The sequence below is a fragment of the Stegostoma tigrinum genome, chromosome 3, assembly GCF_030684315.1.
Source record: "Stegostoma tigrinum isolate sSteTig4 chromosome 3, sSteTig4.hap1, whole genome shotgun sequence".
In the NCBI taxonomy this organism is placed as follows: Eukaryota; Metazoa; Chordata; class Chondrichthyes; order Orectolobiformes; family Stegostomatidae; genus Stegostoma; species Stegostoma tigrinum.
The window spans coordinates 95,269,102-95,282,525 of NC_081356.1; the positions used below are offsets into that span (position 1 = coordinate 95,269,102).

The 13,424-nt window shown below is 41.3% G+C and overlaps 1 protein-coding gene across 9 annotated transcripts in view; it reads left to right on the forward strand.

Moving 5' to 3' along the window:
* Nucleotides 1–1,269: 1,269 nt before the first annotated feature.
* The window catches only part of tmem161b (transmembrane protein 161B), a 75,823-nt gene continuing 63,668 nt past the window's right edge, over nt 1,270–13,424 (forward strand). For 4 of the 9 annotated variants that reach the window (XM_048527218.2, XM_048527222.2, XM_048527220.2 and 1 more), the window contains exons 1-2: nt 1,305–1,439; nt 4,243–4,346. In XM_048527218.2, coding sequence (XP_048383175.1) covers nt 1,437–1,439; nt 4,243–4,346 — 107 coding nt within the window. In that variant the 5' untranslated portion in view covers nt 1,305–1,436. Of the gene's footprint in view, nt 1,440–4,242; nt 4,347–13,424 lie in introns of those variants that run through there. The other 5 variants (XM_059644760.1, XM_048527224.2, XM_048527229.2 and 2 more) reach the window with 3 other exon arrangements.

Sequence of the window (13,424 nt, forward strand, 5' to 3'; positions counted from 1 at the left end):
CAATGTAATATACTGTATCCGCTGTTCCTGTTGTGGCCTCCTCTACATCGGGGAAACCAAGTGGAGGCTTGGGGAGCACTTTGCGGAACAGCTACGCTCGGTTCGCAGCAAACAACTGCACCTCCCAGTCGCGAATCATTTCAATTTCACCACCACCACCCCCGACTCCTCGGACGACATGTCCATCCTGGGCCTCCTGCACTGCCACAATGATACCACCCAAAAGATGCAGGAACAACATCTCATATTTCACTTGGGAATTCTGCAGCCCAAGGATATCAATGTGGATTTCACGAGCTTCAAAATCACCCCTCCCCCAACCAAATGCCAAAACCAGCCCAGCTCATCCCCGCCTCCCTAACAATTCTTCCCACCTCAAGCCCCAACCCCATCCCCTACCTACTAACCTCATCCCGCCCTCCCTGGGCTGACCTATCCCCCCCACATTCACCTTCACTGGCACTAACCTCGCATCTTTGACCTGTCTGTGCTCCTCTATCCACCTCCCCCTGTCTATTTCAGAATCCCTTTCCCCTCCCCCATTTCTCAAGAAGGGTCCCGACCCGAAACGTCAAGCTTTCCTGCTCGGCCCGTTGTGTTCATCCAGCGTCACACCGTGTTATGTCAGATTCTCCAGCGTTGGCAGTTCCTACTATCTCGAAGACGCTAGGAATCTGTTTTTTTTTAAAAAAAGCTGTTCTCCATTTCATTATCCCACCAAAGAGTCTGGTTTGCACAGATTTGCTTTCAGTCCAGCAGTCCTGTTCTCTACTCTTAACAGCTACCAACAAGCTCAAGCAGGAGTTTACCGTCATTAACACTCACCGTTTGTTCCACTCGCTCTTCCTTCCTCTCTAATCAACGGCATTTACAAATAAAAAACTATTTTCCAGGCCCCCATCCCGTTCTGAAGAACAGTTATATCGGACTCAAAATATTAATTTTTTTGCCTCTGTTCGGAGATACTGTCAAACGTAGAGTTTCTCCAGCGTTTCTCTTGATTTCAGCTCCTTTACCAACATGGCACCTAATGCCGGTTGGCAGGGGAACGGGGGTCCTTTCTAAATTCTCGGTGCGTCTAGGTGTGACGTCCGATCATATCCCTGTAAAAGTCATGTGTTTTTAAAAACACATTAATTAAAACTCACCGATTCTCCCGTGGCCATTTCCTGGTTCATACACTAGTATGATAAAGAAGAAGACATTGCCAAATCGTCGTGAATATTTGAGTGGGCTGTGTTTACCAAGAGGCGGCAGTGTGGACAAGGACAGCCCTAGGTCCTTCATGACCTCTACTCGAGGTAGAGGTTGAACTATGGCGCCTGTTGGTTACTTCGAGCCGGTTGATAGCCGTGGCGGGGATTTATGAGCGCTGGGGGAAGGCCCGTCCTGGCGGTCTGTTCGTTGATCCTTCTGCAGTTGAGTTGTCCGACAACATGGTGAGTGCAGTGGTGGCTGCGGGCCGATTATTGTTTTCTCCCTCTGTTACTCAGCCGGGGTCCTAGAGCGGGAGATGATGATCGTTCTTGGCCTGTTTCACGGTGGGATTAAAAAACCAACCAGGATGGCTGTCACATTTAATGCCAGTAAGGAGATTGCGGAGTAGGGCCCGTTTGCCTTATTGCCTGGGGAAACCAGCTATCTTGTGCCTGTGCAAATCGTGCTCTATTTTTAAATATATTCTGTCACACCTGTAATCATTCCCGATAAGTAAATCGTCTGGATTTGTTTCTGGCTCATGAAATACTTGAGTTGTTATGTCACATCCTAATCCCTATCGCCTGTGTACAATCAGAAGGCGGGCATATTATTGTCTGAGGTGAGGCTGAATGAACAAGATACCGCAAGTTTTTGTTTTTAAGTATTTACGCTTGTCACATCCAAAGAGAACTGAAAGTTGTTTCAAATTTGGACATTGAAATTAAGACAATAATTGTTTTTATAACTCGAAGTAGATTCCATCTGTTTTATATGCTTAAGTATATTATGACAGTGGAATAGTACAGATGTTAAAATGGTTGACTTTTTAAAAAAAATCGGTCAACACTGTCAATACCTTGATGACTTTCAGGGATGTGATTTTTTTTGATGCAAAGGTTTTTAATCTGGAAGCAAATGAGTCATGTAGAGTCTAGAGTAGGGAAAATGGACTGAACGTGATTGGGGTGGTTTACCTTCTGATCTATTGGGGTGAATGATTGTTTTATGCTGTGACGTTTCAATGTCTGGCTTCAATGTGAAGGGGATTAAAACCTGATTTCCTCATCTCTATGGCTGTTAACCCATCTGAAAAATTACTCGTTTAAAAATAGTTACCATACATATTGAGGGTTTCGTTGTACAGCATATCTCTAAACATTTTAAAGCTTTAAAGACTAATAAAGATCCTTTTGAAGCAAAGCCAGAGAATGGAGAAAGTACTTAAGATTAATGATCTTTCATCTGATTTAACTACTAAGAGTTTCAATGACCTGTAATACGAAAGCAAATACAAGATTGTGTCAGGTGAGGCAAGAACTTGTGGATTAAACTGAGGTGTTCAGGCAAAGGAACCACCCAGGATGCATTTAGGCTTCCCAGTGTACAGGGGAACTTGCATTAGAGACTAAGAGCATAAAGTGCTGACTTGAAAGAATTATAATTAATTCACTGTTTCAATTGTGACATGTCTGGGTTCCTGGATGGTGGGAAGGTGGAAGGAAAAAGAATAAATGTTGCATTTGGTGTACATGTATGTTGGAGGGGGAGATTGGAGTGCTGTGGGGAAGGGAGTGGGTTAGAGCAGTAATTGAAAATTTGATTTGATCGATTTATTGTCTTGTGTACCTAAGTGCAGTGAAAAGCTTTGCAAGGATATGCAGATCGTAGAGTGACAAAAAACTTAGGTAGACAGGTTATGTTGCATGTGACCTGCACGCTGCAATATCAATATCGGCAGGATTCGCATTATTTGATATTAGAGTCCATTCATCAGCCTAATAATGGCCTGGAAGAAGCTGTTCCTGAACCTGCTGGGGTGTGTGTGTGTGTGTGTGTGTGTGTGTGTGTGTGTGTGTGTGTTCAAGCTTCTATATCTTCTGCCTAACTTGAGAACCAGCCCTGCTAATGCCGAAAGGAGAAGGACAGATGTGTTTGGTGGAGATAATGCTGGAGGTATGAGAAATCACTGAGGATGGTCCACTGAAGGAGACTGATGGCCTGTTTGCTGATGAAAAGTGGAATGTTTATTAGATTTAGAAATCAAGCTGTGAGGGCAGGATTGTGAGAAATGGAATTAAAATGCTCGGCCTTGCTGTCAACTACAACAGTATGACATCTTTAGTTGAGGAAAAGGAAGAATATTGGAACTACTGTTATGGAAGGTGACATGATTGAGTAAATATAGCAGGGGAAAGATACCACCTTGGAACAGATGGTGAAAAGAGAGGGGTGTAGCTTCGTGGTTGACACAAAGTAGACTATCCATCTAGTGGCACTATGTAAGAACGGTAATGCAACAAATTCCATAAATGTGTCAGGAATTTGATCTTGACACTAGAAGGAAAATAAATATGAATGCATCTAAAAGAACCATGTTGATATCTAGCTTGCCTGAAATTCATACTTTTGTGAACTAAATGTCTTAACGTAAAAAGTTGGATTTAACTATCATGTCTTCCGGGGCTGAAACAGTTTCCTAGAAGCTGACAGTTTGCATGTAATTCTGATTGCAAGCCTATACGTGGCAAAACTGTATATGTATCCAATATTCTTTGAGTTCTGTTTGCAGAAGAAAAAATGGTAATAATTACAAATGAAATCAAGTCATCCAAATTAAATTTGCGTCAATATTTACTTTCCATTCGCTAACCAACCTAATGCTGAACGACAATATTGTCCTGTCTCAACCACAGACCTTGAAGGTGAACTTCAAAGTGCAACAGCTGTATGCGCAAGCGACTTTATTTGGCTTGAAAACGCTTGCGTTGAATGATGTAGAAATGGCCCCTCTTTTCTCCAGTTCAGAAAACAGTTTTGTTTGTGAGCAGGTTATGTGAAAGATACATTTACCATTTTGAAATGTGTGTACTATGAAGAATAATCCAAACTCTCAAGGTCAAAGGCAGTTTAAGATTATGTACTAAAGTTTGGCTACTTTAGAAATCCTTTGGTCACTGAAATAAAATTAATTTATTGTGAGATGTTATCCAACCAGTGGACCAACTTTTACCTATGGTTCATCCTGATTTCTTTCACTTCCAGGGTATTATAGGCGTGCAGTTGGTGGTTACTATGGTAATGGCCAGCATCATACAGAAGATCACACCTCACTACTCACTTGCCCGCTGGTTGCTTTGTAATGGAAGGTATGGGGAATATTTTTAAATAGGATGTGATTGGACCGATGTTTTAGTATTTGCACCTCATGTTCATATGTCGTTTTAGGTCAAATGGCCTTTTTGTAACACTAATGAACCTCATATAAGAAGGAACTTCCTCATTCAGTCAGTGTTTTTATTTATGCCCAATTAGATTACTGCCTACCATCTCTGAATAGGGAAAGAACTCTGTTCTTTTAGAACATTGACATAAAATTGACTTGGATGGAGGTTCTGAAATCAAAATTTTGCAGATGTTCAAAATCTAAAACAAAGCCTTTGAAGCATTCAGCAGGCCAGACAAATGGCTATCAAGAGCCCAAGTTCGCACTTGCTTCCTGAGGTACACGGGGTTCTACTATAAAATGATAGATGCATTCCAGTAAAATAAAAAAACGTGGATTTCAAGGTTCTCCTCATCCTGGATAATGTGCCAAGCCATCCTTCAGCCATTGGTGAGCTCTCTGAAAACATCAAAGTGCTATTTCTACCACCAAACACAACATCTCTCCTTCAACCCATGGACCAGGGTACAATAGCAGCTTTTAGAGCTTATTATTTAAGGCATACATTTAAGAGGCTGATTGCAGCCACTGAGGGAGATAAGGATAGTGTTCTTCAATTTTGAAACAGCTTTAACATCAAGAATGCAATTGACATTATCTTGGAGGCCTGGGTGATGTCAGCAAGGACTGTTACAGAAAATTACACTCCAGAAATACTAGTGCCTGTGGGAAAGGGAGGATTAGGAGCAGATCAACAAAAAAAATCACTCAAAAGCATAACACAAAGGATAGCACAGTTTAAATAAATATTTTAATTCACATGAAATGACAGTAAATTTATCACCTTATCTTGGAAAAAAATGTCAAGATGACTTGTTGGCGGGGATGGGTGAAGGTTCTTGGGTAGCTTTGTTGTTAATGCAGAGCTGAGGGTTGTCATCATTATCATCATCATCACCTTCAGGAGCAGTTGTGGTTTGCAGGATTCAGGTGAAAAATAGTTAACCCAGAAGTGGCTCATTGTCTTCTGACTATTTGTTTCTTGGGGGTTTGCTTAAAGAAGAAATCCAGTTTTAACTGCTTTGCCCTTTTTCTTTGTTCACGAAGAAGCAGTTCACAGGTTACCAAAGAAGTACTTACTTTACAGACTGCTACCCTGCCATGTTCTGTATTGTAATTGTTGTCTACTAATCAATATAGCTGCTTCTCAATTTCCTTCAGGATAGAAGACAAAACAGAAGTAGAAAGCTCTTGTGGTGGTGCATGCTGGACTAATACTACTTCATCTCCAGCTTCCATTTCCCCCTCGGTGACAAGTTGTTGTAGATCAGCAGTAGAAAAGTCTTCAGAGGGACTCAAGCATGTCTTCAACATCCTGACTCTCCACTTCATCAAATCCAGCTTCCTTTGCAAGATCAATACAATGTTCTTTCATTCTTGGAAACTCCTCTGATGGATCAAAGTCTCTTTAAAATCTTGAAGAATCTGGGAGAAGCTTCTGCCAAACTGTATGTATGCAGTCCTTGCTGACATCACCCAGGCCTCCATGATGATGCCAATTGCGTTCTTAAATGTATGCCTGAAATAATAAGCTCTAAAAGCTGCTACTGCACCCTGGTCCATGGATTGAAGGAGAGAGGTTGTGTTTGGTGGTAGAAATAACACTTTGATGTTTTCAGAGAGCTGACCAATGGCCGAAGGATGACTTGGCACATTATCCTGGATGAGGAGAATCTTGAAATCCATGTTTTTTTTATTTTCCTGCAATACTTTCCAAACAACATCTTTGAAAACATCAACAATAAGGTTAGAAAAAAAACTGCCCTGTCATCCAGCTCTTTTGCTTGACCTAAAGTAGATGTTAGAGTAGACTTAAGGTAATCTTTGGAGGCTCCTGAGTTGGCAGAGTGTTACGCTACCACAGGCTTAAGTTTAAGTCACCACTGCCATTGGCATCTGGCAGCACAGTCATACAGTCCTTTGCCACCTTTTAAAGCTTGGAGTGTGTGCTTCATTCATAGAAATGTAGGTTTTTGATGGCATTTGCTTCCAGTATAAACTTGTCTCATCCAAACTTAAAAGTTGGCGTAAGTTTTAGCCTCTTTGTCAGTTAATTTTTTTACAATGGGAAGAAAGGCGTTTGCATGCTTTTTGTCTGTGCTGGCAGCATTGTCACGTAACTTTACTAGCGAGTTTTGAGAAGATTTGTAGCTCAGGTTGAGGTTCTGGATGTGAGTTTGCTCGCTGAGCTGGAAGGTTAGTTTTCAGACGTTTCGTCACCATTCTAGGTAACATCATCAGTGAGCCTCCGACAAAGCGCTGGTGTTATGTCCCACTTTCTATTTATAAATAGAATATAAAACTAATAAATAGAAAGTGGGACACAACACCAGCGCTTCATCGGAGGCTCACTGATGATGTTACCTAGAATGGTGACGAAACGTCTGAAAACTAACCTTCCAGCTCAGTGAGCAAACACACATCCAGATAACAAAGTGTAGAGCTGGATGAACACAGCAGGCCAAGCAGTACCTTATGAGCACAAAAGCTGACGTTTTGGGCCTAGACCCTTCACAGTTGTTTTTCATGGAATGATAACTTGTTGCCAAGAGAGGAAGATCAAGAGAATAAAATTCTGACAGAAAGAAGTCAAAAATGAAATATCTTTTGTCTAGCAAATATTTGATCTGACTCTCATCCATGTTCCGCCCCTCATTCGGGAATATGATGGATGTATACTACTTCCGATAACGCGCACAAGGTGGGATACATGGCTTTGGGTTTCTAGCGTTTGAATCATAGTGTTATACAGCATAGAAACTATCCCTTTGGTTCACCATGTCAACAAAACGCCAGAGTAATCCCGTTTACCTGGACTTGATGCATAGCTTACTATGCCTAGTAATTTAAGATGCTACTTAAATGTTGCAAGAGTATCTAGTTTAATTGTTGCTTTGGGACCACCTCCCATATTTCTGCCTACTTCTGGGTTAAAACATTTTTAATAGAGTCATACAGCATGGAAACGGACTCTGTGGCCCAACTCGTCATTGCTGACTGAGTTTCCAACCTAAACTAGTCCCACTTGCCTGCATTTGGCACGTATCCCTCTAAACCTTCTCCTATTCGTGTACGTACCCAAATGCCTTTCAAATGTTGTAATAGTACCTGCATCTACACCTTCTTCTGGCAGTTCATTCCACCTTTGAGCCACCCTTTGTCTGACATGCTGTCCCTCAGGTCCCTTTTTGAGTCTTTCTCCTTCACCCTAAAAATATGCCCCTTAGATTTGATCTCCCCACCCTAGAGAAAAGACATTTGCTATTCACGTAATCTATGCCCTCATGATTTTTAAAATCTCTGTAAAGTCACTACTCAACCTCCTACGCTCCAGTGAAAGACGTCCCAACTTATCCAGCCTCTTTATAACTCAAACCCTCTAATCCCAGCAACATCTTGGTAAATCTTTTCTAAACCCTCTCCAATTTAATAATATCCTTCCTATAGAAAGGCAACCAAAACTGTATACAGTACTCCAAAAGTGGCCTCACCTATGTCCTTTACAACCTCAATGACATCCCAACTCCCATACTCTCTGGTTTGAGCAATGAAGGCAAGCATGCTAACTGTCTTCTTAATCACCCAGTCTACGTGTGACGCAAGTTTCAAAGATCTATATACCTGAACCCCTAGGTCAGTCTGTTTTGACAATGCTACTCAGGTCCCTACCATTAACTGTATAAGCCCTGCCATTGGTCATTTTACCAAAATATATTTACTTTACATTTATCCAAATTAAACTCCATTTGCCACTCCTTAGCCCATGGGCCTGGTAGATCAAGATGTCTTTGTAATCTTAGATAACCTTCTTCACTGCCAACTGCACCAGCAATTTTAGTGTTATCTAACTTACTCACCATGCCTCCTAAATTCTCATCCAATTCATTTTATTGTAAATGACAGGCAACAGTGGACCCAGTATCAATCCCTGCAGAACACCACTGATTATAGGCCTCCAATCAGAGAAAGAAGCCTCCACCACCATCCTCTGTTTCCTTCCATCACGCCAATTTTGTTTCTATTTGGCAAGCTGACCTTGAGTCCCATTTGATCTAACTTTACTAATCAAAGGATTTATCATGTGGAGCCATGTGAGAGGCCTTACTAAAGTCCATGTGATAGCATCTACCATGCAACCCTCATCACTCTTTTTGGTTACGCTGTCAATCAGTCAAGTTTGTCAGACATGATTTCCCACACACAAAGCCATGTGGAATATCCCCAATCAGTCCTTGCCTCCCCAAATGCATGTAAATTCTATTTCTCAGAATCCCTTCCAACAACTTACCCACCACTGATGTCAAATTCACTGGTCGGGTGTAGTTCCCACGCTTCTCCTTACAGCCAAGGCTCAATATTAGTGACCCTCCAGTCCTCTGACGCCTCACTGGTGGCTATCAGTGATACAAATATCTCTTCTAGGGGCCCCACAATTTCTTCTCTGACTTCCATGACATCATTGGATACACTTGTTCGTTTTCCTGGAGATTTATCCATCTTTATTTATTTTAAGACCTCCAGCATCTTTTTGTCTGATCTCCTGAACTCCTCACCTTAAACCAGTTCTTTCTAGTCTTAGATATGTCTGCTATTGAGAAAAGATTCTCAATCTACCTTGTCAATGCCCCTCATAATTTCGTATGCCAGGATCAGAGTTCCCCTCGGCCTCTTGTGCTGTAAGGAAAACTAGCCCAGCGTATCCAGTCTATCCTCATAACTGAGACTTTTCATGCCAAGCAACATCCTGGTGAATCTTCTCTTCACCTTGACAAGCGCGTTCTCATCTTTCTAATAGTGCTGCAACCATAACTGCACACGGTATTCCATCTGACGCCAAACTGATATTTCATAAAGTTGCAACTAGACTTCGTTGCTCCTATGTTCTACACCCTGACTAATGAAGGCAACCATCCCACACACCATCCTCACCCCCTTGTGCTGACATCTTCAGGATTCTATGAACTTATACGTGAAGGTCCCTTTCTTCCACGGTACTCCCTAGGGACCAAACATTCCATTTGTATATCCTTCCCTGATTAGATCTCCCAAATGCAACACCGTGGACTTTATCGGGATTAATTTCAATCTGCTGTTGCTCTTCTCAGTTGATCAGCCCCCTATATTCTTGAAGAGCCTTCTCTGTTTTAGTCACAGAATCGTTACCGAGTGGAAGCCAGCCATTCAGCCCATCGAGGTAACATCATCCCTCCCAGACTCAACCCCTGCTTTGCCGTGGCTGATCCACCTAGCCTGCACGTCTGTGGACAATTTTGCATGGCTAATTCATCTAACCTGCACATCTTTGGACTGTGGGAGGAAACCCATGCAGACATGGGAAGAATGTCTACATGGAGTTTGCACAATCACCCAAGGCTGGAATTGAACCTGTGCCCCTGGTGCTGAGGTAGCAGTACTAACCACTGTGCCATCAGTCGTACCTTCTTTCTTTTTCTTCAACAAACTTTCTATTCCTTGACATCTAGTGCTCTTGTGACCTGATTTCTCACTATACTACTTTCAAAAGACTCCCACTTTCCAAATGTAGACTCACCAGCAGCTCACAATCTATGTTTGCCTGATCCTGTCTAATATTTGAAACTTGCCTTCCCCAAATTAAACTTTTGCACTATCTGTACCTCTTTACATAATGACTTTGGAGCTTACAATTATGGTCACTATCCCCAAAACACTTGTCCACTGAAGCTTCAACTATTTGACCCACCCTCATTCCCTAGGATTAGGTCTAGCACTGCCCCATCTCATGTAGGACTATCTATGTATCTGTACAAAAAGCTCCCGCTGATGCAAACAAAAGCTTTACCCCATCTAATCCTTTCACACGAAGGTGATCCCAGTTAATGTTGCCAAACTTGAACACCCTTACAGCTATAACCATTTATTTCTCTCATCTTTCTGTTATTTGTTTACATATCTGCTCCTTTATTTCCTTCTGATTGTTGGGAGGCCTGTAGTATAATTTAAGCAAATTGATCACTTTTTTTTGTTATTTCTACTTTGGTAGCCTAATTTGAAGACCTTTGTCAAACATTGTCCCTTTATTACTGTAGTGATGAGTTCCTTCATCAATGAGTATTGAGTACCATGCATTCAATCCTGTATTTTTATTTTGCAACCTATAATAATATTTTCCACATTACAGTTTAACATGCTGTTGAGTATCTTCCTTGTTTGACCCATTTTCAATATCTCTTGAGCTGTTAAGATTTTAATTTTTAGCCGTTTTTGACCACTGTAGTTTGCTGTTTTGGGATTGTGTAATACATTATTTTCTGCTGACTGTCTCAGGAGTTATAACTGAATCAATTTTCTTTTGTACAGAATCATTTAAACCGATGTTACTGGTTGTTGCCTTCTTGACCTTGGGCAACTTATTGTGTTTCATTAGTTAATGTTTGACACTTGATTTCTTATCATTGGTTTTCAGGAGGTAAATTGAAAGCAAACAATAACCTTGCCAAACTTAGATCCTAAGGTTACCAAGGTAATAATCATTGGCATTAGTTTGAAACTTCTATTGGTGCTGGGATAAAGACAGAAACCTAAGAGTGCAATCAACATCCAATTCAGGCAATTATTTTGTTACCTGAGGCAAATATTTGAATTACAGTCTTTTGTTCATTGCAATAGGTCAATGAGTTTGCTTTCTTTGTTTTAAAAAATGCTTTAGTGTTTTAATTTGTTTTCTTATTTGGATGTGTTTGCTGGTAGTTTGTCCAAATCCTGGCACTGTGATCCTATTTTGTTGCCTGCTGCTGATATGTGAGAATCCATACCCTTTGCTTCTCTTCCCCACCTCCACCCCCATGCATCAATGTATACAACTGTTTGATTCTGCTATTGATTGGAAGTTTGGTGGTATTATGAAGCACTAACCTGCTCAAAAACACAATGGGAGCAACCGAAGACCAAACATCCTATTGTGCCCGTTCTGCCATTCGGTATGATCATGGCTGATTTTGGACTTCAGCTCCATTTTCTAGCTTGCCCTTTGTACCCCTTAATTCGCTGACACCACAAATCTGTTCATTCCAACTTCAAATTATGTAGTTTCTTTAAGTTGAAGTGCTTTCTCCTTATCTTACTTTGAAAAGCTCAGCCCTTTATCCTGAGACTGTTTAGAGTCCCAATGAATGGAATCAATTTCTCAGTCAACTCAGTCAAGCCTTTTCAGGATTTTATATATTTCAGTGAGATCATTTCTTATTCGAAATTCCAGATGTGTTGGCCCAATATACTCAACCTTCCATCCCAAGGACCAATTTGCTGAACAGTTTTTGTACAGCTTGAGTCCAAGTGTAACCTTGCATCCAGTACCTTTGTCCCAAATATTATGAGTAACACCTTCAAAAGATCTTGTAAATGTTTTGGTGGGAGAGGTGGTCTAATATCTTAATCTTTAATCTTAATTTTAAACCAACACTACCATCATTAGATTGGCTCTGGGTGTAATCCGCTTTGGAGGATCAATGCAGATGTTATGGACTGAATGGCCTTTTTCTGCACTACAGGGATTCTACCTCAAAGGCTTGATTAAGAAGAGGAGAAAAGATCCTATCTTGACTGTGGAGACCAAAATTCAGCACAGTATTGCAGATGATCTCTTACCAAACTGTACAATTGTCACAAGTCTTCTTTATTCCCATACTCCAAATCCCTTTCTGTGAAGGCTGACATGCAATTTGCCTTCCTAATTGCTTGCTGCATCTGCATGCTAACTTTGTGCACCTTGCACAAGCACACTTTTTTTTAAACATTAACAATTAAAGTTTCACCCTTTTATAAATAAATCTGCTTTTCTATTCTGACAGCCAAGATGGCTAATATCACATTGCCCTACATTGTATTCCATTTGGCATCCTGTTGCCCACTGCCATAACCGGTCTGTACCCTCCTCACAACCTGCCTTTCTACCTAGCTTGGTATCATTGTCTTTGATCCACTATTCTGTCTCTACATCCAAGTTATTAATTTAGATGGTAACATCACCGCTTACCAACTTGAAAATACCCTGTCTATCACCACTTTCTGCTTTCTATTCATTAACCAGCTCTCTATTCATGCTAATATATACTCCAAACTCCATGATCCTTTGTCTTGCTTAGCAACCCTTTACATCACACTGACAGTCTCAGAGCTGTACAGTATAGAAGCAGACCCTTTAGTCAAATCCTCCATGCTGACTAGATATCCTAAATCAATCTAGTCCCATTTCTCATATCCCTCTAAATGCTTCCTATAAATATACTCATTCAAATGCCTTTTAAATATTGTAATCATACCAGCCCATACCATGTCCTCTGGCAGCTCATTCCATACACGCAGCACCCTCTGCTTGAAAAAGTTGCCCCTTCAGTCCCTTTGAAGTCTTTCCTTCTCGCCTTAAACCTATGCCCTCTAGTTTTGGACTCCCCTATCCCAGGGAAATGACCTAGGCTAGTCACACTGTTTGTGCCCCTCATGATTTTATGAAACTCTATAAGGTCACCGCCTCAGCCCTTGATGTTGCAGGGAAAATAGCCCCAGTCTATTCAGCTGCTCCCTGTAGCTCAAACCCTCCAATCCTGGCAACAGTGTTGTAAATCATTTCAGAACTCTTTCAAATTTCACAACATCCTTCATATAGCAGGGAGAACAGAATTGCACACTGTATTCCAAATGAAGTGTGAGGTGATTCACTTTGTAAGGATTAACAGGAATACAGAGTACTGGGCTAATGGTAAGATTCTTGGTAGTGTGGATGAGCAGAGAGTTCTTGGTGTCCATGTACATTGATCCCTGAAAGTTGCCACCAGGTTGATAGGGTTGTTAAGAAGGTGTATGGTGTGTTAGGTTTTATTGGTAGAGGGATTGGGTTTCGGAGCCATGAGATCATGTTGCAGCTGTACAAAATTCTGGTGCAGCCACACTTGGAGTATTGCGTACAGTTCTGGGCGTCACACTATAGGAAGGAAGTAGAAACATTGGAAAGGGTGAAGAGGAG